This window comes from Suricata suricatta, chromosome 16, assembly GCF_006229205.1.
Source record: "Suricata suricatta isolate VVHF042 chromosome 16, meerkat_22Aug2017_6uvM2_HiC, whole genome shotgun sequence".
NCBI lineage: Eukaryota > Metazoa > Chordata > Mammalia > Carnivora > Herpestidae > Suricata > Suricata suricatta.
In genome coordinates, this window is record NC_043715.1 from 32,994,632 (window position 1) to 33,020,695 (window position 26,064).

The 26,064-nt window shown below is 41.8% G+C and overlaps 1 protein-coding gene and 1 long non-coding RNA gene across 2 annotated transcripts in view; one reads left to right on the forward strand and one right to left on the reverse strand.

Moving 5' to 3' along the window:
* LOC115279659 overlaps positions 1-24,869 on the reverse strand; it is a 50,237-nt gene extending 25,368 nt beyond the window's left edge. The window contains exon 1 of the long non-coding RNA XR_003903566.1: positions 24,399-24,869. This is a non-coding gene — a long non-coding RNA (uncharacterized LOC115279659). The remainder of the gene's footprint in view (positions 1-24,398) is intronic.
* Positions 24,870-25,460: 591 nt separating this feature from the next.
* CBLN1 (cerebellin 1 precursor) overlaps positions 25,461-26,064 on the forward strand; it is a 2,726-nt gene continuing 2,122 nt past the window's right edge. Inside the window, exon 1 of the mRNA XM_029924246.1 lies at positions 25,461-25,523. Within this exon, the coding sequence (XP_029780106.1) occupies positions 25,461-25,523 (63 nt within the window). The remainder of the gene's footprint in view (positions 25,524-26,064) is intronic.

Here is a 26,064-nt window from a genome sequence, read left to right on the forward strand (position 1 = left end):
TCATTTGAGCAATTACATGAAGGAGGTGAGAGAGTGGGCACTGCAGATATCAGAAAAAAGAGCATGCCAGGGAGAGGCACTAACCAGCGCTAGGGTCCTGAGGCAGGAGCACAGCAGAGACTGGAGTGGCATGAGAAGGAAAGGGGAAGGAGGGAGCTCAGAGAGATGGGTGGTGAGGAGGGGGAGCAAGTGAGTATGGCCTGATGGCCACTGTAAGGCTTCAGGCTTCCACTTAAACCAAGATGGGATCTTCTGGATGGTTCTGAGCAGAGCAGTGACTTCTGCTTTGAAGGCTCATGATGGCAACTGTATTGAGAACAGACCATCGGGGTGGAGGGTGGAAGTGGGGACAAGGTGAGGTCACTGCAAAAATCTCTGCAGCAGGTGATGGTATTTGGGCCATGGTCGTCACAGTGAAGGTTGTGGGAAGTAGTCAGATTTTGGATTTTGAGATTATATCCTGACAGATTAGATGTGGCATGTGTGAGAGAGCAGTGAGAGTCTGCTGCCGTCTGTTTAAAACTTAGGTGCTGTGCTTAGTGGATCATTTGAACCACATGCCCAAACCCAAGATTTGTATTTGTTCCCAGGTTAACTGCCAGGAGACCATGAATGCAAACCACATGGAAGCGGGGCGGTGGGGAGAAAAGTGCTTACTGTCAGCTCCCGCTTACCTGGGAAAGAGGAGAAGCACAAATATGGACGCATTTCCTCACACTGACAAACCGAAAGGATAAAATATTTTTAAATGGTATTTATAGGGAGAGAGGGGAAGAGAGTATAGGGAAGCCAGACTTCGAATATGCCTGTCTTTGTACATTTGACTTCACAACCATGTAGATATTTTTATAATTATAAAATAAAATTTTAAAATGAATTATTAAAAGTATAAAGCAAAACAAAACAAGCAGGCTAACTACAAATATAGCTGGAGGGAGAGCCATACAGATAGGGACCATTCTAAGGGTCTCTAAAACATAATAATTCATGTCCCTGGTAGGATATACCCTAGAGACAAAGAGAGGGAAAAAAGCTTGGCTGTTTTCATCAATCATATTGTTGATTGTAGTTTTTGTATAATTACTCTGAGGCTGATTGTGTGTAGTGTGGAATGTAGCAAATTAGTAATTACTCTGGGTTATTCAGAACTAGGGATTTTTGGCAGGCAAGAAAGGAGACACTTCATGGATGTAAGATCCATAAAATAAAAACTCTGTTGTCCTGAATTTGAATTGGACATACCAGAATGGATTAATCATTTTTTAAAAACCCACACATATTCTACCTTTGTCCACTATAATCAGTAACCAACCCAGAAGCTATGAGCTTCTATCCAGAAGCTTCTATCCACTTACTATCCAGATTTTTTGATCTCCAAACAACATTCCCCTCCAAAAGGAAGCTAAGAGAAATGGCTGCTTCCAGATCTGGTGCAGGATATATACAAGATGAATCTGGAACATACCAGAAAGCAAAGAAGCTATCAAAGAGAAGTAGGGCCATGTCAAAAGAATTCCAGAGGCAACTGGATTAGGTTTCCACTGGGCAAAGACAGAACAATTTAAATATCAATAAATACAATAACTTTGACACACAAACATATTTAACATAAAAACTCTTATGAATATTAAGAATAAAATAATAGTAACCAATACAAACGTTCACCGGTTATCTTGGGAAGATACAAGGGATAATTCATGATTTTGACACCAGAATGTAAAGGAAAGAAGAAAAGCACTTATCTTACCTTTCCTATGTAAACTATGCCCCAAGGCAGCCAAGTGGGTGAAGAGAGGAGTTTTGTCTTTAGAGAACGTTTCAGTTAATAAAAGAAGCAATAATGGAATTAGAATGTTGCCATTTTTGTAGACCTAATGAATGACTGGACATAAACAATAATTGTCAATGGCTGTTAACATCACAAAAACAGGGTTGTAAGACATTACGGACTTCCTAATGCAGATATAGAGCACTGCCTATGAAATGGACTTGCTGCCCACCCCCTCCTTGTATCTGACAAAGTCAATTCATGGAAATGGAGAATACACAGAACAAGATGGACAATGCCAGTGAGATGCAATCAGGGGAATCCTAACACTTTTGAACAAATGTCCTGGTTTCTTCAGCAACAATGCAAAAGCCACCAAACTGAAACATAACAAAAGGGATGATGGGAATTAAAAAGACAGCAAATGCATTCAGTGCCTGGGTCCACTTAGATTCTGATTCAAACAAACCAATGGCAGTAAGAAATAAATCCGGGGTGACTGGGTGGCTCAGTAGGTTAAGTATCTGACTGTTGATTTCAGGTCAAGTCATGATCCCAAAGTTCATGGGTTTGAGCTCCCCATCAGCCTGACAGCATGGAGTCTGCTTGGGATTCTTTCCTTCTTTCTCTGCCCTTTCCCCACACTTAGTCACTCTCTCTCTCTCAAAATGAATGAATGAATGAATGAATGAATGAATCAAAGGAAGGAAGGAAGAAAACACCTGCTTAAAAAAAGACGATCAGGAAAATGTAACCACTAAATGTATATCTGAGGATGTAATGACATTACTTTTTTGTTGTATTCTTTTCCTGTTAACTTTTTGAAAAGTGATAATGTTTTAGAGATGCAGGCTAGAATAATTTGGAGAAGAAATTATAAGATGCCTGCATTTACTTCAAAACTTACTGCTGTTGTAGCTGCCTCCTCTGATTAGAGGCTACAACCTCCTGGATTCCTCCTATCTGCTCTTTCCTGCATCCAGTCTGTCAGCAGGTTCTGAAAATCCGACATCGGGAGCATATCTTAGACCTTCTTCATCCCATTTCCCTAGCTACCGCCTTACTTTCCACCACCACCACCTCTCGGCTGGTCCAGCTCAGCTGCTTCGAAGAGACTTCATGATCCAGTCTACAAAGCAAGTGTAGAGAGAGTGACTGTGTTTCCATGTGTGGCTGGAACTTCATAGCAGTGTTGACAAATGTGGACTTTTCATGGTGAAAAGAGTTTGTCAGACAAGATGGGGGAGGATATTTCCGGCCATGGGAACAGCAGGTGCAAAAGTGCAAGGGTGTCCATCAGCCCCATTAGTGACTGCAGACAAGAAGCGAAGAGGCATAAGCCTGGGGATGACAGATGACAAGTGCTGAGTGACAAAAGGCCTCAAAGGCCAGGTCAAGTTTTCTAGTTAACCCAAGGGTGATAGCCAGTCATGGAGGCATTCTTTACAGGAAACGACATGGTAAGATTTGCATGTTCAAGAGAAAACTCTTGAACATGCAGAGAAAGATGAGATGCCTGAATTTTGGAACTGAGAGGCCAGGGAAGAGGCTACTGTAACCCTCCAGGGTGAGAGAAAATGACCAGAGAGCGGAGTGGGAAGGGGTGTGAGGCATGTGCCAGACAAAGCAGGAGACTGAGTGGCGAGCAAGAAGCTTCAGTCACACATTCAGAAGGAGGCCTGTGACTTTCTGGGGACAGGGTTGGGGGCACAATGAGTTAAACCCTGCATACCTCAGCTTTGAATTGCACATGGAGGTCGTGCACATCTTGGCTGGTGAGAAACCAAACTTAGAGAAACCAGCCTGAGGTATCCAGGGGCCAGTTGGATATTTGAGGCAGGCTGAGTAAGATGATCTGCAGGACTAAAGTTTACTTTTATACACAACATCGAGCCCAAAAGAAAAGAAGGAAAAGAAAATGATTTTTATTAAATTCCATAACAACATAGCAACAACAACAACAAAAAAAGCCATTATAGGTAGTAAATGTGGAAGTCCCTGAATACTTTTCCAGGTAAGCAGCCCAAACTGACTTTCAACAATCTTTCACCTTCCCTCCTTCTTTCCTTACTGTTTCTTCTTTCCATTTCTTCCTTTCTTTCTTTCCTTCTTTTCTTCTTTTGTAAATAAATATTTGTGGTTAGTTTACAATATGCTAGATGTAGTGCTGGGTTGTAATGATGAATAAAAACAGGGTAGCTGGCTGCTCGGACTTTATGTTCTAGTGGAGCAGACAGACAGTAAGCAAAGGCTCACACAAATAACTGTTTACCAACTGTGGTAACTCCTAGGAGGCACATGGCAAAGCGATACACACCAAGGGGCCACAGTGAAGTCTTGACTCAGGACGTGCCAATGTCACTGAGCTCTGAATGATGAAGAGATTTGCTGAGTGAAGGGGATTGGAGAAGGCTTCCGAGCAGAGGCCCAGCATGTGCAAAGGGCCATGGACAGGGGAGAGCATGGAGGGATGGGAAGGCCAGTTGGGACTGGGAGTCAGAGATAAGGGAGAGCATGAGATAAGGCTGGAGAGGAAGGTGGGGGCAGGCTGTGGTTAAGAGCGCGGTTCCTCTTAAATGGCAAATAGGAAGCTATTGAAGAATTTTAAGTAGGGAGGGATATGAGTGCATATGCATTTTATTTTATTTTTTTACCTTTTAAAAAAATTTTTACTCTTTATTTCCATTTTTCTTTTCTTCCTCTTTTTTCCCTCTTGCCATCCATTCTCCCTTATCTCATTCTTCTCTCTCTCCTCTTGGCATTTTAAAAACATAACTCTTTCTGCCCCATGGAGAACTGATGAAAGGGCTTCAGAACAGATGAGCAGAAGCCAGCAGAAGATGAGGGTAGTGATGTAGGAGTGTGACAACATTGGCTGGATAGAGATGTGGCCATGAAGATATAAAGAAAAGGATGGACTTCAGAGATGCTTCTGGGAGGTAAAATCTATAGGTTTTATAGGCGGTGAATAGGCTAAGGGCGATGAAGGAGACAGCCACCAATGGTGGGCATTCATATTCACCCTGCATGGATATTTTACCATGGTTGTAAATAGAAGACAGAGAGGTTAAGGATCTTATAAGAGGGATACGAAAGATAAGGGTCAAGGAACTCACTGTGTGTGTCAGCCTAGAATACCTTTCTTGTTCTCTAGGAACTTAGAATCTGCTAAGTTGAGCCCAGCACCTAAGTGCCAGCCTATTTACAGTGCTTGGGATCAGATGAGTGGTAGGAGAAACAATAAAAGATACTGACTCCACATGACCTAGAAGTCCAAAGAAGAGAAGGGCCTCCTGTAGAATGAGCTCATGACTAGCGTTCAAAATCCTTCAACACACCCCTACAATTCATGTGTGAACTCAGTGTGTTCAGTGTAGTACTGAAAACACATTTTTCTTATGCCTGTATCAAATATAAACCATATTCATTGTATGTCTCTTTTTAACAAAAGTGTACAGGTACAGCTGTTGGCAAACAAATGCTCTTGGCATCTGATTCCTACAAATGCCAAAAATCATACCTAGAAATGTAGAATATTATTAGTAGAATCCTTCACCCAAACATTTTTGAAAATAGTGAAGCAAATCCCTATTTTGGTAGGAACGTGCCAAATCAGAAATGTATAGTTAGCACTTAAAATCAGTAAATGGTTGAAAGGAGCTGAGGAACTACACACAAGTGGCTGCCGTGGACACAACCCAGGTTTGCAGCTTTGCACATGGGTTTTGTTCTCAGAGGCAGTGTGATGTGCGCACAAGAAACACCATTTCAAGATCCCATCGTCAACAACCCGTGAAGACATGGCTTGTATTATTGTAGCTATGAAAAAGTCTTCCTTTTTCTGCCACACTGTCAATTTTGGTAGGGGGCAGGAGGGGACAAGGGGTGGGGAAGAAAGTGAACACAGAGAAAGGGTGACTTCTGCTCTTTGCTCTGTATATTTTTCTATATACAAGAAAATAAGAATTCAGGGGGTGCTTGGGTGGCTCAGTTGGTTAAGTGTCCCACTTTGATTTTGGCTCAGGTCATGATCTCATGATTTGTGGGATGGAGCCTGGAGTCAGTGCAGAGCCTGTTTGGGATTCTCTCTCTCTGCCCCTCCCCCCCCCACTCATGCTTGCTCTCTCCTTTCTCTCTCTCTCTCTCAAATAAGCATTAAAAATAAGAATTCAATTAAAAGTAAAAAATGAATATTCTTCTGTTACTTATATATCTTACGATGTACCTCAATTCCCCTAGAGGAGCCTTCCGGGAGTATGAAAAGACATTGGTTTCCATATTCCGCAAAGGAACGCGTAATATACTCGAAAACAATGATGATGGTTTTCCCACCGTGTTCGTTTCTAGACTAAATAGCCAACAAAGGGTTGTTTTTGCACAAGTTACCATATGCTTCGAAAGGACTGGGGGTCACGTTGCATGAATTCCTGCAGGGGCTTACTACTGCTGGTAATGCCAGGGGCTCATTTTAATGACAACCCTTTAGAGGGCTAGATATTAATGAGGCAGAGGTAAACAGCAGGGGATCTCATGTGCTGGGAAAATATAACATAGCCTACCTGCACGACAACCTGGAGGGGGAGTCTTGGTGTGTGCATGTGTAGGGCACATGTCCCACCCTTTCCCCCACGTCTGTGAAGGGGAACAACGGACTGACTGGCATATCTGCTGACCTTTGATGGTACAGATTGTTGAACCATGCACTAGAGCATTCTAAATGACAAACAAGGGGAAAACAGAATCTTGTTTAGCTCAGTATGAGAAGGACACTTTAAGATCATCTATCTTGTAGACTGGGGTACTAAAAATGCACAGTGACATCCCCAAAGGAGATATTGAATAAAACAAAAAGAAAAATGTTGGTGACATATTGATTAAACCTCGTGTGCAGCGTATCTTCTTTTTGTTCCTCCAGATCCACTTCTGTCCTTCTCCAACATGCACTGTGCTCCACCAGGCTGAGAAGTGTGAACAGCCCAGTGGCCTCCCCATGCTCCGCCATCTGATTGGGCACAACAGGCCTCTGCAGGTGTTCATAGGAAAGGCAGGGGAAGAGTCAGAGCCATTTACAACTCTTGCTCTCTCCCTGAGGGGTTGCCCAGGGCTGGCTGTGTCTCTTTTGGATAGTCTAGTCTCCTATCAGGTGACACTATCTCTTTCTCGCTCTCTCTCTCACTCTCTGTCCCCTTCCCTCTCTCTCTTCTAGTGACTACTCCTTCCACTTGCCTCTTTAGGTCTAGGTTGGTAACGGCTCTTGTTATTAGTCCTAGAATACTGCACTGTCCCTTGTGGCTTCCCTATATGTTGCCCATCTTTGTATATACCCCCTTTGCTCAATTCGTCTCCAATCACCCATCTTGAGCGTGCTTTTTTTTTTTTTCCTGCTAAGACTCAGAATATGCTATCAAAGGAAGCTCTTAACCAGGTCCTTGGAGTCCTAAAAGAAAGTTCTAGTAGACATCATTCTTTTTCTACTTCCCTTAAGCCCACCCCTCTTCCAGGCATCTGAGCTGTCTGGAGATTTCTCTACCTCATGGCTCTTGATCGGTGATGGAAACCAACAACCCCTTCGAAGCCACAGGCTCATTCTCCCAGTTCCTTTGTGGCTAGGCTCAGATATGCGATCCAGGCTCAAGCAGGTGGATGGAGTTTGACTCTTGACATGACATGGGACAAACAGGGACTTCAGGGAATCCATTTTTTGCTGCAGCAACAGCAGAACTGGGAGCTGCATTAATTTCCGGATGGAGCAGCTGAGTCTAGCATCAGGGCTGGGATGCTGTGCATCTGGTGGAACCTGCTCCCAGAAGCAGTGGCCACATGGTTCTCTGCAGAAATTTTATGTACTGCTCTACTACTGGGGTCCCCAGCGTCTGTCTCTATGGACCACCTAGAAAGCCTGTGAGTAACCCAACAGCCTTCAATTCATTCCTTTCTTGCCTGAATGAGTCAGAGTTGTTTACATTGCTTGAAACTAAGAACTCTGCCTGATATAAAAATCCGAATCTTTTTGACCTAGAGTTAAAAGTAAATCCATTTTTGAACATTTCCTCTGTTTCAATTTCTATGCTAGGTGTTGACCAGCTAAATAAGATTGACAATCACCAAGATAAACACTCTAATGGAAGCTTAGCTTTTGGAGTACAGATGCAGAAGCGATTACTCCTGGCTGGGAAAGTTTTGGAAATTTTCAGAAAAGTAGTGAACTGGGTAGAGAAGGAATAATGATGTGAAATTGTCTGGTGTGTCCAAAGAATGAAGGTCAGAGTAACTGGTGTGAAGCAGAGCAAAGGGTCACTGGAGACGAAGCTGGAACATGAACTAAGGACCAGTTGCAAACTGTCTAAACTTGATTCTTGAGGTAAGAAGGAGAAGCCATGCCATGAATTCTGGAAGATGGGTTGAAGAGGGGGAAGAACAGAAGCAAGAAACCCACTTGGTCTCACAAAGGGCTATCATCACACCAGAGGGATTGGGATTGAGAAGGAAGGGAGGGACTTGAGAAACATTTAAAGAGATACAAGTGGAGGTTGTTTCCCTGCCGGGTTTGGAGAGCCAAGAAGGATCTCAAGCAGTTCTCAAAATTCTAGTTTGAAGGAGTAGGTAGGGAGCAAAGTTTCCTACTAATACAGGAAACTAATCATGTAGTACTGGTTTGGGGTAGACAGAGGAGGAAGTGGTGTGCCCAGATCTTCTCTTATGTTAAGGATGTACTAATACATGCTGGGATCTTGCCTCTAATCACTGCTTCAGACAAAGAAAGGATGGAGTTGCTTCCAATTTGGTTGATATCATTTGATTTCCCTTATATTCTTTGGACTGTTCTATTTCTTATAGGTATACCATAGCCTTAAATTGCATGATCATCTGGGATATTCTAGGTTGGTATTTAGGAAACTATAACTCTTTAAAAAGACTAAAAGTAAGCCGTTTAATTCTTTCCACACTAGCCTCCTTCTCACTTTAGGGTACAAGCGTGGCCTAGATCTACTATCTAGTCCACTGCCAGACCTACACTAGAACCGTTGGGAGGTCACTAGACCACAGGATCAACACTAGCCCTTTTCCTGGCCCATCTGCTCTTGACTTTCTCTGTTCTATTACTAACCCTGATTTCTCCTGCCAGCTGCAATTCTGAGAGCTGACAATGGCAAGCTTGGCTTCTAGATACATCCTTTTTGTGTTAACTTATCAACTTCAAGAACATATTTGACTCTTTCTCCTGTGATACTAAGCCTCATTCTTGATAGAATTTTACTTTTGTTGTGAATAGTAAAGTTCTTCTAGTTGGTTTATTGTTAAGAAGCGCATAGACATGGGGTCTGATGGATGACATCTTTAGCCTTGGATTATAAAAAGGGGCTACCACTGTGCACTTGGCTAAAGGAAACACATTTTACCAGTGAATGGCTTTCATTTATCAAATTCTCAGCCAGCACAAAAGTTAAGGCCATGTAATAAGTACTATCCTACAACACTACTCATTTCTGAAGGCACAAAATGATGACTGGTAGCTTTAGAAATGTTTTCTAGGAACCAAATATAAGAACAGCTTTGTTACTGTGTACCTACCGAGACAGAAGATGCATAGCCCTTTACTCATTTTTGCTCCCTTCTTGTCTATAAGTTGGTGTTATTCTTTACTAGACCATGAGCTCTTTGAGGACAGAATCAGGTTCTAATCCATATGCAAATCCATACCATCTGGCATAATGAATGTTACACGATTGAATTAATCAATAATATATGGTGAGAGAACTCACAGCGGGGGGGGGGGGAGGAGATCCTCTCAGCCATAATAACTGGGCAAGTGAAATTGCTTTGTCACTGGCAGCACTACAGACAGAGTCAGTGACTATTATCATGTAGTATGGAAATTCCAAAAGAATGGATAAACTAGACTCATGGATAAAGAAAGTAGTCATCACACCAACAGCATTATGGGGATTTTTTAAAGTCTTAACCATGCTACATAAGCAATAAATTATAAAGGCTGAGAATGTGAATAAAACTTAATATTGTCATAAATTTTATGACAAAGTTAATCAGACACATATTTAATGACATGCATAATTATTATTATGCAGCAGTGTAATCAGACATTAATAATAAGCCATCCACACCAATGATTCTAAGAATCTTCACTTGTGTTCAACCAAACCAAAAGCTTGGCATTCCCCCCCACTTCTTACTTGTTAGTCCTCGGTACCTACTTTAATTATCAGTGGTGAAGGGCTTCTGAGATACGAATAATTTAATCCTCAGTGCACAGATACTGAAACCCTTACTAAAGACCGTCACAAGCAGGTAAGGCCCTCTGCACTTCCTCTATCACCTAAAACACCTGAAGGAGGAGCATACGGATGCTCTGCCCACAGTTACACCTCAGTGTATTCCAAATCTAATGGCTGGATCTCTGCCTTTATGAAACAAAGAAACTAAGCAAAGCCTCTATGACCCAAAATGGGACACTGGAATTGTTGAGAAATAACCCCCACCCTGAGGCTCTCACCAGTGATTAAAGGGAATTTGTGATAAGATCCTTACCCTTTAGCCCTTAGGGCAAGAAGCAGAATACTGACGTGCTCCCAGAGTTTCCCAATGAGGAACCGGCCCACAGTGCCAAGACTTATGAACGTCCCTTTGACAGTCTAGACATCAGGACCACCATAGACCTATTACCCAGAGGTGCGTACCCTTTCCTTGATTCACTTCTCCATTCTCTCACCAATGCTTCACGGAATCACCTTGCGTATATACTAGTTGCACCTGAATCCTTATCTCCAGATCTGCTTCTGGGGGAACACAAAGTAAGATAGCGCTCCAGTGATGGATGTATTCCCTTCCTCTAAGGTTTTTCCTACTCTACACAGACACACACACATGCACACACACAATCACGTCCAGGCTCCCTGGACACCAGCCATCTGCAGGTAGAAGAGCTGTGCATTAAGCTTGTGCGGTTCCGGAGGGCAGCTCTCACTATGTCATGGGACCCAGGAAGATGAAAGAGTGTGTGATCATTTCAAGGATGGAAAATATTCTCTGGATTCCTGAAAGTTGGAAGTGGGTGGAGGACAAGAGACCATCTGGCTCAAGCTAAGAGGAGAAAAGAAAGAGAGCATGAGCTGGGAGTCCCATGGCTTAGAAAAAGCTGCCCTGGGTGCTGATCTTTAACAATTATGCAGTCCACGCACCTCTCGGTAATAGGTCTATGGTGGTCCTGATGTCTAGACTGGCTCCCAGCTCATTCTTTCTCCGGCTCTCACTCTGCAGTTAAAGAGTTAGGTACAAGTAGCCTTGAGGAAGTCATGAAAGCACATTTATGCTAAAGTGTAAATGACTCATAGCTTCTTTTCTATTTATATGGTGGGGAGGTGCTATGAACATAAGGACACTAATGAACTAAAACAGGAAGGGATGTCCCTGCCAAATAAACACCAGAGAAGGGGCAAGGTAGTGGTGACCAAGACAAAGCACCACTATGTAAAGAATTTAGCATGGGACTTGGTACTTACAGTAGCTACTAAAAGCAGTATGTAAAATCTACAGTATGATATGGATGTTTAAGGCATTGAAAATAAACCACTTGCTGCACTGTCCTGAGTCCAGAGGGTTAAAATCAGAACATAAAAGGTAAATGATTTGAATATGTAAATGTGGTCCATTTCTCTCTGCTCTGGATATGGGGCTTACCCTATTATTAAAAGTTGTTTAGTTGTTACCTCGCTTCCATGAGGCCTAACATTTAGTTCCAATTATTAGATTAATTATCTGTTTTAAATGGTATTTGAATTACCAGGTTCTAGATTTTTCTGGTTGGTAAAGTCTCCTTTGTATTTTGTGAAGAGGCTAAAATGGGTATATTGACTTATAAAACACATGTGTCACTTTTCAAAGTATATTAAAACCATGGGTCATCACAACATTATGCCTGTTGGAATAGACTTACCACTGGACTCTACTTGGGGAGGAAACACTGAGTGGATGAGACAGGGCTTTGTTTTAGGTATTTTCATTATCAGGTCATTCTGGTTTAAATGTTCTAGTTTCAAGGCGCCTGGTTGGCTCAGTCGGTTAAGCGTCTGACTTTGGCTCAGGTCATGATCTCATGGTTCGTGGGTTTGAGCCCCACGTCAGACTCTGATTCAGATTCTGTGTCTCCCCTCTCTCTGCCCCTGCCCCACTCATGCTCTGTTTCTGTCTCAATAATAAACATTAAAAAATGTTCTAGTTTAAACTGATGCCATTCTCTTTCCCTCTACTTTGCTGAATAAATGGCTGAGGAAATTTCTGATTTACAGAGTTGGTTAACAAAAGAAAATCGAATTTGAGAGCCAATATCATATTATACACTAAGGATTTGTAAGATGTATAAACTAAACACACATATGTGACTCACTAACTTTTCTTCAAGTATGCTCACCAATGCTCTTCTTTCAGGCACATTCTATCATGATTAGGTCCTACCATAATATGAAAATAAGGCAGATGCATTTGGAAAGGTGAAACAAGAGTAAAACAAAAACATATCTTAAGCAAAATCTTAAACATCTCAAATTCATTATTAACCAAGTTTTAAATTTTAGTAAGGTCATTAAGTTAAAAGGTTAGATGTCTGGGTGTTTCTACCCCCAAAACATGATCTTTGAGGGATTTCCAGGTCTGTGTAATACAGTGATCACGTGACACTTTCCCAAATCAGTAATCTGAACACACCACGCCAAGAAAGGTCATATTCTATCTTGTTCAAAACATCTAAGAAAATGAGCCTGGTATTTATAGGATGAGGCTCTCTGAGTGGCGTCATCTACATGACAAGCCAATCAGCTTACAAATGTAAAAAGAACACTGGTTGGTACAAAGGCGAAAAGGGAAAGAGGGGGAAACAGATTTCTTTTTAACTGATGAGAAAGAAACATACATATCTCGATGAAATGAGATTTCTTAAATTGGAAACTTAAATCTTTGAAATGACAAGGAAATAGAAATGATTCACAAATAAACTCATGAGATTGTCAAATGATGTTCAATCCCCAATTGGTAAGAGCAGTGAGTACAATCTATACATTTAAGCCCACTGGCTCACTTTGCATAGTGTCAATTTACTTCTCAGTAAAGTTGTCAATATCAGTTTTATAAAAGGACATGTTAGTAACTGTACATATCTATTTGTAGGTGCCGTGATGTAACCTGGTGCAGAATAAACATTCTTCCTATGGTCAAAAAACTTGGATGGTAGGAAAATTAGAAAAACATATGCCCTGACCTTAGGTTGTGACCACGCCTAATGCATGTCCACTAAAAGGTTAAAGCCTGGATAATAAAAAGTAGTTGCAGTACCAGTAATGTTTCCCCAAATGTCAGATTGCAGAAGTATCACTTACATAATTGCTTGTAGTTTATGCCTTTGCTTTCCTCTTCTTTTCCTGCTCTTTGTAACAATTTTTTAAAATTGGAAATATAATTGTTGTCATGTGAACAGCTGTAGAAATGATTAGAAGGTATGGAAAAACATAACATGAATGCCAATAATCTGTTTCTAGCAGTAATATATATGGAACACTATTTAGGAACAAAGGAGGAGAAAGAAGCACAAAGGGAGAAAGGTTTATCATCCTTGAAAATGTAAAAACTAAACTTCATTGCTTAATAGGAAAAAATATTTCATATTTAAAGTCCAGGAGAGCTAAGTCCTAGCTAGAAACACTACCCCACATCATTGGAGTCAGCAGGAGTGACTTGCCGAAGGGAAAATGTTGCAGAACAAAGCGGACAGATTTTGGAGCTGGGGGACAGGAAATAACCCACCAGAAGAATGACGCTGGGCAAATCAGTCACTCCCTGCCAGACCACATTTTGGCATTCAATAATTTGAAATAACTATCCAAAAGCCTCATGTTGAGGTGAACGTGTATTTCTCTGTGAAAGGTTTGTTGGGTTTTAAATAGATAGCACTGTGCAAATGTAGGCTATTGTTTTCTGTTGCCAATTTTCAAATATACTACTTAATTCTATCCAACTATACAAACCAGCATAGGCTCCCAACAGTCTTTTCAAGAGTTAAAGATTTATGAATAAAATGATTTTCCTAATGGGATTAACCTGACGCTTTTCTTAAACATGTAACCTTGATCCCACTCTACAAAATGATGCTTTCACTACAGCAATGCCAACAAAGGCTATCCTAGTTTCTAAGATGTCAAACACCATTCACAAAAGAGAACTACTCTTGAAAGAGATACATTTGTTTTAGAAAGAAAAGATTTCTACTTCTAATTATGAGTGATTTATTTATGAATGCAAATCATAGCCTAAGAGGCGTTCCTACAAGCATCCTCATGTGCGGTTTGCAAGGTTGAGGAAGACGGGAAATGCCTTGAGAGTACCAATGGACATTATATCTATTTTAATACTGTGAAAGGAAAATTCTCTTTTAGGCATTTAAGAAAACTGCATTAAAATAAGTCTGAGAATGGGGAAACACCAAAGCTATATAGAAGGTAAAAATAACCATAATCATAACCAAAGATAATAATAAATAACATGTATTCTACCAGTCACCCTCTATAAATACGTCTTCTAAAAATGCATCCTATAAATATAATCTTGCACCTGCTTTCTTCCCATTGAGTATCAAATATACTTTTTTGAGAGAGAGAGAGACAGAGACAGAGAGAGCACAAGCACGGGAGGGCAGAGAGAGAGATGGAGACACAGAATCCAAAGCAGGTTCCAGGCTCTGAGCTGTCAGTGCAGAGCCCAATGAGCCAGATCATGAACCGCAAGATCATGACCTGAGCTGAAGTTGGATGCTCAACCCACTGAGCCACCCAGGTGCCCCTCAAGTAGACTTTTAAAGTGCAATTGTTTAGAAATTGTCTCAAGTACATGAAGACATATGTTGCAATTGAAATAATCGAATGGCCAATGGAAATATCATGAAAAGCTCCTAATTTGTCTCATCTCATTGAATAGAAACAAATGTTCTCATTTCAAATGAGTGGGAATAACTGAACTGATTTAGGACTCTCCTTATCTACTAGTTAAAAAATGTAGTTCTATGTAGCAACAATATTATGGGGAACAAAAGAAAAAAAGTAACTGTCTAAATTTGCACTAGGGTCATTTATTCAGGCGACCAAAGCCCATCTATTTCCTAGCTCCGTGCTTCAGGCTTAAAATGGATCTCTCTGAAGCAACAACAGAATTTTTGCCAAGTGACTAGGATATAAACACCCTTTTGGTTGCACAGTGAGACATATGCTCTAAAGAAACATGGTTCAAAATAGGCAAGTGGTTTTCTCTAGAATAAACGAGAGCCCTTGTAAGCAGCTTCATCTTCAGAGCCTCATGTCTGCGCTTGCTTGGTAACTGTTTTCTCCACAGGTAATGGCAGCACACTGTTTTCATGATTCCTTACACTAATGAACTGCTATAAATTTGTTTTCAATATTCCAGAGAGCCCTAACTTCAGACTTCAGGCAATGCTGAGGATGCACCCTATATTCTTGACTCACCTTTTGCAAGGTGTACTCTCAGCACTGTGGGCGATTTCCATGGGAGAATATTCTATTTAAAGAACTACTGTCCCAGCATAATACGCAAAATCATTTATGAAGATGCAAGAGACGTGGAAATCTCTCAACTATGTTTACACAAGCACAGTGTCAGACCTTCCTTCCCTGTTCCCCAAGGGGCTAGGGAGGAGAGAACTCAGTTGTGAGCAGAGAAAAACATACAGAAAGTGTTCATGTGGTCACAGGAGTGGGAAAATGGAGGGTCCTACAAAAAGTTGTACTGGAAGGTCTGACAGGTGTTGGCAGAAAGGAGGGAGGGAGGAAGGCAGGCCAAAGCAGAGAACTATCTCTAGACTCGCTATTTATGACCTCAAACACAGACATCAAATTCTTCTCCTGGCATGTTTTAAAATGGAGTACCGGGCACCTGGGTGGCTCAGTCGGTTAAGAGTCAGGCTTCGGCTCAGGTCATGATTTCACAGTTCATGGGTTCAAGCCTCGCGTCGGGCTCTGTGCTAGAGCTGCTTCAGATTCTGTGTCTCCCTCTCTCTATGATCCTCCCCTGTTCACACTGCCTCTATCAAAAATAAATAAAAAACATTAAAAAATAAATTTCTTAAAATGGAGTACCTTTAGAACAAGGAATATTTAAAGGGCACATTAAATTTTATTTTTAAAACTTTTCATAGGGCTAAAAATAAGCAAACTACTCTCAGTTGACAACAATGTGCCGATGCAACCTAAGTACCTTCACCTTACATTTACAGGCAATCAGATTCACCGCCCCTTAAGTCCCTTGAGTTAAAAAATGGAAATGACAACATAAATTTATAACATTAATGATTTTCCAATTTAAACTCCAAGACAGAAATGAAAAAAATTTTAATGTCATTCCAAAAAAAAATACCCAACTCCTGAGCTGGCAGTTAATGTCTTTTTGACAATATTTCTCTCTCTCTCTCTCTCTCTCACACACACACACACACACACACACACACACACAAACACACACCCTATAGTCTCATAACTGCGCACCAATGAGATGGGGACAGTTTAGTTTTACTACTATAGTGGTAAAATTCATAATGAAAACATGGTGGCCACAAAATCAAATCTCTTCCCAGATCTCTTCCATAGAGGACAGGAAGTCTCCTCAGTTCCATCCACTCGTGTATCCCTAATTCTCACAACAAATAACCTGTCACATAGTGGGTGGTTAACACGCATTAGTTGAACGAATAAATAAATACAGAAAATAGAAATATAGTGCATGATGTGTTTGTGAAGCAGTGCCAGTTGGGGTATATAAACAGTCTTTGTTTTAAATTTGAGCACGAAGGGGGCACCTGGGTGGCTCAGTTGGTTGAGCATCTGACTTCAGCTCAGATCATGATCTCACAGGTCATGAGTTCAAGCCCCACATCAGACTTGCTGTTATCAGCTCAGAGTCCAGTTTTGATCCTCTGCCTGCCTCTCACTCTGCCTTTCCGCAGCTCATTCTCTCTTTCTTTCTCTCTCCCTCAAAAATGAATAAACATTTAGAAAAATAACTTTGGGCATGACAACATTTGATGGAATGTATTTGCCAGAATCAAACAAAGACATTATTGCCCAAACTTCTGTGCAGCAACCTCAAGATGAGTCTGGAGCAAGCCTGGGGCAGTGGAGCTGGCACCTGGGGTTCTAATTTGGCACTACTTCTACCTGGGTGCCCAGGCACTCATGGATTGGAGAGCACATGCCACCTTCAGGCTGACCCGTGGATTATCTCACTCCATCCTTGGGGTAGAGGCTTATTCTAGTCCTACCTGTTTGATGAGAAAACTAAACAGAGTTATACAACTTATCAAAGGGCTCTTGTCTACCCCCTGGAGTGGGGTTTTAGCTTTTGCACTCTGATTTTGAGCCTACACAAGAACTACTGTGTCCCATGGATTGCTCAGGGAACCTCCCCTCCCTGGGCCCCAATCTGTAAAATGTAGGCAGCTCACTTGATAAAAATTAACGTTCAAGACACTCCAAGGGGGCAGCCTTGGTAACTCAGTCAGCTGAGTGGTCCAAGTCTTGATTTTGCCTCAGGTGATGATCGCAGGGTTGTAGGATGGAGCCCGGAGAAGAGCTCTGCTCCAAGTGTGGGGCCTGCTTAAACTTCTCTCTCTCTCTCTCTCTCTCTCTCTCTCTCTCTCTCTCTCTCTCTCTCTCCCCACCCCCTTCTCCCCTTCTCCCTCTCCTCCAACCCCTCTGTCCCTCTCCCCCACTGATTCTCTCTCTCTAAAAAAAAAAAAAAAAAAAAGAAAGAAAAGAAAAGACAAGACAAGACACTCCCGAGTAGGGTGTGGACACAATGGGAGAAGGGAGTCAAAAGGTACAAGCTTCCAGTTATAAAATAAATAAGTCCTAGGGATATAATGTATAGCGTGGTGACTGTAGCTAGTAATATTGTATTGTATATTTGAAAGTTGCTAAGAGAGTGTATCTTAAAAGTTCTCATGACAAGAAAAAAATTTATAACCATGTGCAATAATGGACTCATTCTGGTGATCATTTCTCAATATGTACAAATATTGAATAATTACACAATATACCTGAAACAAATACAATGCTGTCAATTATATCTCAATTAAGAAAAAAAAAGACACTCCAGGGTGCCTGGGTGGCTCAGTCAGTTAAGTGTCCTACTTTGGCTCAGGTCACGATCTCATGGTCTGTGAGTCTGAGCCTCGTGTTAGGCTCTGTGCTGACAGCTCAGAGCCTGAAGCCTGGTTGGGATTCTGTGTTTCCCTCTCTCTCTGACCCTCCCCTGCTCACACTCTGTCTTTCTCTCTCTTAAAACTAAATAAACATTAAAAAAATTCTCTGCCCCTCTTCTCTTCTCTCTCTCTCTCAAAACTAAACTTAAAAAAAATTTTTTTTTTAAATTTTAAAAAGACACTCCAGGCAAAAGACCCCAAATTCTGATATTTATTTATCTAAAAAGGCCATCATGGTCTCACTGCAATAATACCGTATCATCTTGATATTGTTGGTGCATTAAATACTGAGATCAATTTCATAATAAGTGAGGAGGGACTATTCCTGAAATTTTATAATATAATGACAAAACCATAGATCGGTTTCAGTACATCTATAGTTACTTAAAAACAGATACAGTATACAATGTGTTACTGCAACAACCAGATGGAATAGGAATTCCATCGGCCTTTCTTCTGGACCAGGCTTAAGATTTAATAGATATTTTCATTAAGTTTATTCTAACTTTTGTTGCCACTTATGGGTAGTTTATTTGCCAAAGGTTACTTTCTAATTGCTTTATGTTTCCTAAGTAGGCTTTATACTGTTTTGGTAAGGACCGTAAACAATACTGGGCACAGGTGTGAAATGGGTAATTCAATGAAAAGGACTAAGGAACCCTGGCTGGCTCAGTTGGTATTGTACATGACTCTTGATCTGGGGGTTGTGAGTTCAAGCCCTACACTGTGCCTAGACATTACTTAAAAAAAAAAAATCTTTAAAAAAATTTTTCAAAGGGGTACCTGGTTGGCTCAGTCAGTTGAGCCTGTGACCTCAGCTCAGGTCATGATCTCGTGGTTTGTGAGTTCAAGCCCTGCGTTGGGCTCACTGCTGTCAGTGTGGAGCCTGCTTTGAATCCTCTGGCCCCTTCTCAGTCTGTCCCTCCCTGGTTCATGCTCTCTTTCTATCTCAAAAATAAACATTAAAAAATTTTAGAAAAATTTAGTGGTCTCAAAAAGGATTTCCTCATTTTTGTCTATATATTGAAACATACTTTATTGTAGTTTGCTTTCAATCTGATATTTTAAAATCTAAAATATTACCAATTTTATACAACAATAAAATCATTATTTGTTTTATACAACTTTATACAACAATAAAATCCTTATTTGTTGAGATTATGCACAGATAAAAGTTTACAAGCTTAAAAAACAAATAGGAATTGTCATGCTTTTCCAATAATAAAACACATTTTGGTACAGTTTTCACATTTTATAAAATTGTTTAAATGTTTATTTACTTGGGGGGGGGAGAGAATGCATTCGTGAGTTGGGGGAGGGGTAGAGAGAAGAGGGAGACATAGAACCCAAAGCAGGCTCCAATCTCTGGCTGTCAGCACAGAGCCCAATGTCGGACTTCAACTCACAAACCATAAGACCATGACCTGAGCTGAAGTCCAACGCTTAAGTGACTGAGCCACCCAGGTGCCCCTAAGGTTTTCATATTTTAAAAACTCAAAATAGTTTTATAAGTTCATAAAACAATACTGTATTTTTCTCAAGATATTAACATATTCTTGTATTGCAGTTGGATAGGATGTAATTGACTTGGAGATTTAGCATTTGCTACTTCAAGGAATATTTGTTTTAATAGTTTCACTGAATATTCTGAAAACAGCACAATTACATTTATCAGAGGTTAATGTTTAAAACTTAATATGAATACTTTTGTTTGAAATATACAACTTTGCTCATATTATGTATCTAATCTGATTTTGCAATAAGTTAGGGTTTAACTTAGTGATTTTCTATGATACAACTACCGGTTCCACTGGAGGATAGAATGTATCAAATATGTTGGTTCTGAAGGTGAAGCAAGGTTTCGTTCTGGTACAGTGTCATTCAGGTCCCAGGAGGAAACAGAATTAAACTCAGTTCAAATGGAGAGATTTTTAATGAAGGGACAACCTACAGAGGTGTTGGCAGGGTCAGGGGAATCAACAGGAACACAAGATGCGAAGAACCTAGAAACTGGCAACCTCCCCGCACCCTCCCACCACCTTCCCCAGGCAGGAGATGCAAAGGGAGGAGAATGTTACTGCCATGACAGCTGGAGCCCAGGAGAGGAGGAAAGGCTGCAGAGCAGGAGCTCTTCCCGAAGAGGGGAAGCTACTGCCAGAGCTTTCTAGGGTCACTGTGTCATACCACCTACACTGAAGGGAGAGAGCAGGAAGAAATACCCCAACTTCTCTTTCCTCTTCTCTCTGATCCTCTGCATATACCTTCCCTGGCCAGAACAGAAGCCACTTGGAAGGACTCCACTTCTAGGGGCAAGAACAGAGGAAAGGAAGGCAGAGTGGCTCAGTGGCAGGGAGCATGGCGCCAGGGAGCGCAATCACATAACTGTCACTGAGGCCTGAAGCAACGGCGCACGACTAAGCGTGCTCCTGTGACCTTATTTCTAAGAAGTCAACCAGAAAATACCATCTTGGGAAAACAATTTTTTAAAAGTACAAAAACCCAAAAACAAATTATCTGATTAAAAGTGGGCACAGGACCTGAAAACACATTTTTCCAAAGAAGTACAGGGGGCCAACAGACACATGAATCACTCATCATCAGGGAAGAAGAAATCAAAACCGCACTATCACCTCACACCTGTCAGAATGGCTAAAAACAAAAAACAAACAAAAAGACCCCAAAACTCCTTTTCCTTCTGCATTTTCCCTCCTTCAACTTCTATTTAAATTCTTCCTTTCATTTACCTCCTGGTGACACATAAGTCTGTGGTTCAATGAGTTCTCCAGTTAAGCAGACCTTTCTCTAAAACCACATCCTCACAGCATTCCGAGCTGCGGGAAGTCTACACTTTTACCAATGAATGAATGCCAAATCTAGGAAATTTCCCTAAGATCCCTATTAAGTTATTAGTGATGACTTTTTACAAATTTTAGCCTGGCCACCCACCAATGATGACAACACACACCATTTCTTTGATAAATGTCATATGCATGTGAAGTATGTACATGAAATGTTTGAATGTTCACTAATATAGTAATTTTATATGTGTGTGTGTAGTTTTTGCATATCTTCCGATTACAGGGTAAATGCAAACAAATCCAGAGAATAATCAAAGCTACTACATGAGCACGTAGGTAGTCCTGCTACCAAGTTTTCCGAGTACACCTGGCAGTCTTCAGTGTTGGTTCTCCAGGTACCCATTCCTGATTACCACTAACCACGGTCCTGGAGGGCAGGAAGCATGCATGATTTATCTCCGCAGTAGCCACAGGTCCTAAAACAGTGTCTTGCGCATTGCAGACATTCAATAAATGTTTGCTGAATTGGCCAAACCTTGGTTTCTTCCCATAATCAACCACCCTAAAAGCATACAGATAATTACTTCTTGGAAAAATTCCAACTGCTGTTTGATGTTACCTATGTGACTTGACCTTAATAGCATGTACTTGAACAACAGCTTCATATAAAATTCCTACCAGCACATACCACACCAGGTTCAAGGTATCATTTTAAAGATGGTGCCAGTATCTCTCAATTTAGAAAACACGTAGTCTCTCTTTCTGAACAGAGGCTGGAAAATGCATAATTTGGTATTAACATAAGAGCTAAAGCTATTTTGAATATACCCTGATTTTTTAAGATCCAAGATTTTTTTTTTAAAGAGTTAAAATGATGCCACGAACTGGCCTTCATTAAAAAGCAATCCTGAGCCTGGGTGGCTCAGTCAGTTAAATGTCCGACTTTGGCTCAGGTCATGATCTCACGGTTCGTGGGTTCGAGCCCCGCATCAGGCTCTGTGCTGAGCGCTCAGAGCCTGGACCTGCTTCGGATTCTGTCTCACTCTCTCTAACCTCCCCCACTCACATGCACTCTCTCTCTTTCTCTTTCAAAAATAAATAAACATTAAAAATTTTAAAAAAAAAGAATCTAAGAGATGGTCTGGAGCCATCTGTTAAAAAAAGTTATCCTGCATTTTCCTGCATTTAAGAAGTATCCCATTACAAAGTTTAGTTTGTAATGTAATTTTTAAAGACCTAAACAAAAAAATTGTTGCATTTAAAATGAATCTGAGTCGGTGTTAAAAAAGAAAAAGACATACCCAGGAAGACAGGTTATGGTGAAATTTCAAATATTATTTCATACTTTGTTCAACTTAGAATAATTTTCATATTTTATAGTATAGATCCAAGCTTTAAGTTGAAATGAACTTGATCCATGAAATCCTAAATTTAAGACTTCAGAACAAACTAGCCATTCTCTTCTGCTTTATAGGCAAATTGACTAAATACTAAAGAATTGTACTGTTTGGGCCTTTGAACCATGACCAAGCGAAGAAATACTGTTTGATGTATATAAACACTAGAGAATCCATTTTGATTTAATAAAAGGATGAATTCATTGCACATCCTGTGACAAAATATTCCCCTTTCCCTGAACATGCTCTGTTATTCCAACAATAGATTGTATTTTCCCAGTATGTGGGGTGGTGGGGAATCAAGATAGCTATTAATTATATTCATTTCTCAAAATGCACTGTGGTGGGAAATTCAGAATATAGTGAAAGGTAATAAACCTTTTACTTTACCAAAACGGAAGGCTGAATTTAGAGCAGCAGGTAAAGGACAAAACAGCAACAGTGCACATTCATTATCTGCAATCTTGGAGTTGCCTACATTTCTATGATACATTACCTTAAACACTTCAGATCGATGGTTTTATAATTCTTTACCAATAGTTCCACACCTGAAAAACCTTAGCAGGTTAAAGTCTTAAATTTCAAATATGACCTGTCAATCTGTTTGTTTTTCAGACGCTCCCAAATTTCCATTTGCTTTTATTAATCAATAAAGGAAGAATTTTAGGTGCTTATCAAAAGAGAAATGAAATTTTCACCTTTTTAGGAACCTAAAAAATGAATAGAAAAATGTCAGTTCCAACATGATGTTGTCAAAAGAATCGTTTGGAATAGAATATGACAATTACTTATTTATACTTATGTGACTCAACCAAAGCTAATCCTTAAGTAACATCATGGTTGATAGCATCTAATTTCATGTTTAGCTGAGGTCTTGAAGATCCAAAAGGACCAAGACAAACACATCTATTGTTCTGGCTACTGTATCCATCTTCTTCACCAGTGTTTTGGAGTGAAATATATTGCAGCCAAGCCTCTGAGAGACTAAAATAGACATATGTTGTTTTTGCCTGCCCAGTGTCCCTTCTGCAATTTTCCTTTGGAAAAACCCCGCTAGCCTAGACAATTTGTGGCTAAGGAACCCCTTTTCAGAGGAAGACACCGGAATCCGAGTTCAGTCAGGAGAGTGGTCCATTCTCCATATCCAGACAGGGGCTGGCGCCTCAGATGGCCCTGAGTCTTTTGTTGCAAATATTAAACAAAAAGTACTCTCTCTTTCTTGCTAGGACTAAGTTGGGAGTAGCATCTAAGGGGCTATCATATGGAAAAGACTTGTCTGAAAATGAAGCCAAGACCAGAAAAAAAAATCTTAATAACCTTGACTGCTAAATCCAGCCATATTTTGACTGGCAAGATGTACCCTATATAGGCCTTCTTGCATTAACCAGATAAATTCCTTTATATTTAAGACAGTCTGAATGGGTTCTGTCACTTGCAGCTAAATGAATCCTAAGCCTAGAAATAAAAAGGACTGCTTCTGAGGTGTCTACTGGATCTTCCTCTGCATATATATATGATCTCCTTTGATCATCACAGCTCAGGAAAGTAAAGACTTATTAACATTAAGTTAATAGTCATTATTTTCTTGAATATACACTTTGTGGAAGAGGGGTGGAGAACGCCAGAGGAGTGATCAGTCTGAAGTATGGTCGACCACAGAAGTCTCACTTACACGGGAAAAAAGTGGAGGCTAGCTACCTCAAAGCATTCAACAGATATTCATCAAATGGAAGGTTAAACATTATCTAGCAGAGCCAGGGGGCAACTGTTGCACTAGTTCCTCAATGATAAATTAGGAAGCTCTCGAAGTAGCCTGGGCCAGACCGATGAATGCCAAATAGGCAACCCCATGAGAACGGTTCAAACCATCAGACATAGAGATGGAGTCAAATTAGGTGTGGGGGTCCCAGGTGGGTGTGGCTGTTGTCATTGGAATAGGTGAAGAAGGAAGGCACAGAGTTTGGGAGGGAAGGAAGGAGACAAAATATGGGTCAGTTAAACATGCCTGCAGGGTATATAAGCAAAAAGGTCCAACAGACACTCAGTGTGACAGGCCTGGGCGGCCCAGAGGCTGAGATGGGAAATGCAAGATGGAGCATCCCCACCATCATCACCAGCACTGGGAAGGCAGTTCAGGCTTGGGCACTGCCCTACTACAGCCTCACCATGAAGAGAAGAGGAATGGAGCTGGTGACCACTTCCCTCCAGGTCATCTCGGCCAGGCTTGTGAGCGTCATGAAAACTGGCTTTCACGGACAGAGCCGGCACTCAGGAAATATCTGTGCAACGACGGACTGTAGAGTGTATCGTTGGTTCTACACGAGTGCCTCTCCAGGGACCCTCCGCCGCTACTGCTGCTAGCGACACTGGACGGCCGCTATCCTGCATGCAGTCTCCTGATTCAGCTCTCACCTCCGAAATTAGTTCATGCTCTCACATTAGGTGCAATCACAGCTGGCAACGCTTTCTGGGGATGTCTCAAAAAGATCGGAGTTGAAAAAAGTATTTTTGTGTCATTTTAATTTAAAGTAAAATGGTTGCCTCTTCCCCCACCCTTTCCCTTTCTCTTGGCGAGCCCAGTGACCCCCGCAGGCCTCCAAGCAGAGGCGGGTGTCGGAGCTGAGGTTCCCCCAAGGTAATTCTTTGGACAGCTATTAAAGTCTCAAAAGAAACAAAGGAGGCTGAGAAGCTGAAAGGCGGGGCTACTGGCGATTCCAAGACAGGTTTCCCCGCGGCAGCAGACCCTGCTGGCGGCGAGCCCGGAGGTCCAAATCAAGTGTAGTCAGTCTGCGCCCCCTGGTCTTGCAGATCCTAGGGCTTGCGCCCGGCCGCTGCCAACCTAAAAGGCCGTTCTGGTTTGGCTGAGCACTCAGGTTCAAGGTCGCCTGGAAGTGACCCGAGCGCCAGGTGCCCCGGTGCCCAGCATCCCGCCCCGCCTCTGCTTAGGGTCCGGAGCTGGCACCTCTGCCTGGACGCTACCGAGAGATCCGCTCGCCCTTTTGCTTCCGCCTGGTTAAATGCAGACGTTCATCCTTCAGGTCTCACCCTGCCGGCACCTCCGGCTGGAACGCGTCCTTTTCTCTTTCTCTCTCCGTAGCTCCCCTCTGCCTGCCACTTAGCAAAACCTCGTTTCCTCGTTTGAGACTACGTGTGTGTGTGTAAAGTTTTAAGTCAATGGGTGAGGCAAAAATTCTTGTAGGGTCAAAATTACTCTCGAAAAATCGCCCATGAATCGCAAGATTTGGTGTCTACATTCAACGTTGATGTGCAGGAACGTGTGGCTAAAACAAGTAGTAAAGGTGCACAGTATATAAAAAAGTACGGATGCAATATATAAATTTTAAGTGCAAAAGAGAAAACGGTCTCAGGTAAAGAAAGGAGCCTGCGTGCAGCGCCACTGTAGTAGCTACTGCCTCTTGTGCTGGACTGTAAGAGTCACGAAGGCAGGCCTCGTCTGTTTTGGCTCACCACTGCATCCTCAGCGCCGGGCCCACTCCCTGGGACTTCATACACGTTCAAAGATCTATCCAGAATAAATGAAGGAAAGAAGGCACACCCGATGGGACTCCGTGCCCACAGACAAGGGGGTTGGAGCGGGGCGCCAGGGCGGCTGGGCGATCTCCACCCCGGTAGCCGAGGGTTGCGAAGCCGGGTGCTGAGGCTGGCGTGGGGTCCCGCGAGCCGGCTCCGGACCGCGGCACCTGTCTCCGCGAGAGGCCACCGCTCAGGCCCAGCCCCGCCCCGCCGCGCACGCACGCGCCCTGCAGCCCGGCCTCCCGGCCAGCTTGCTCGCCCGAGCTCATCCGCGCTCACCCGCGCGCTTGGCTGCCC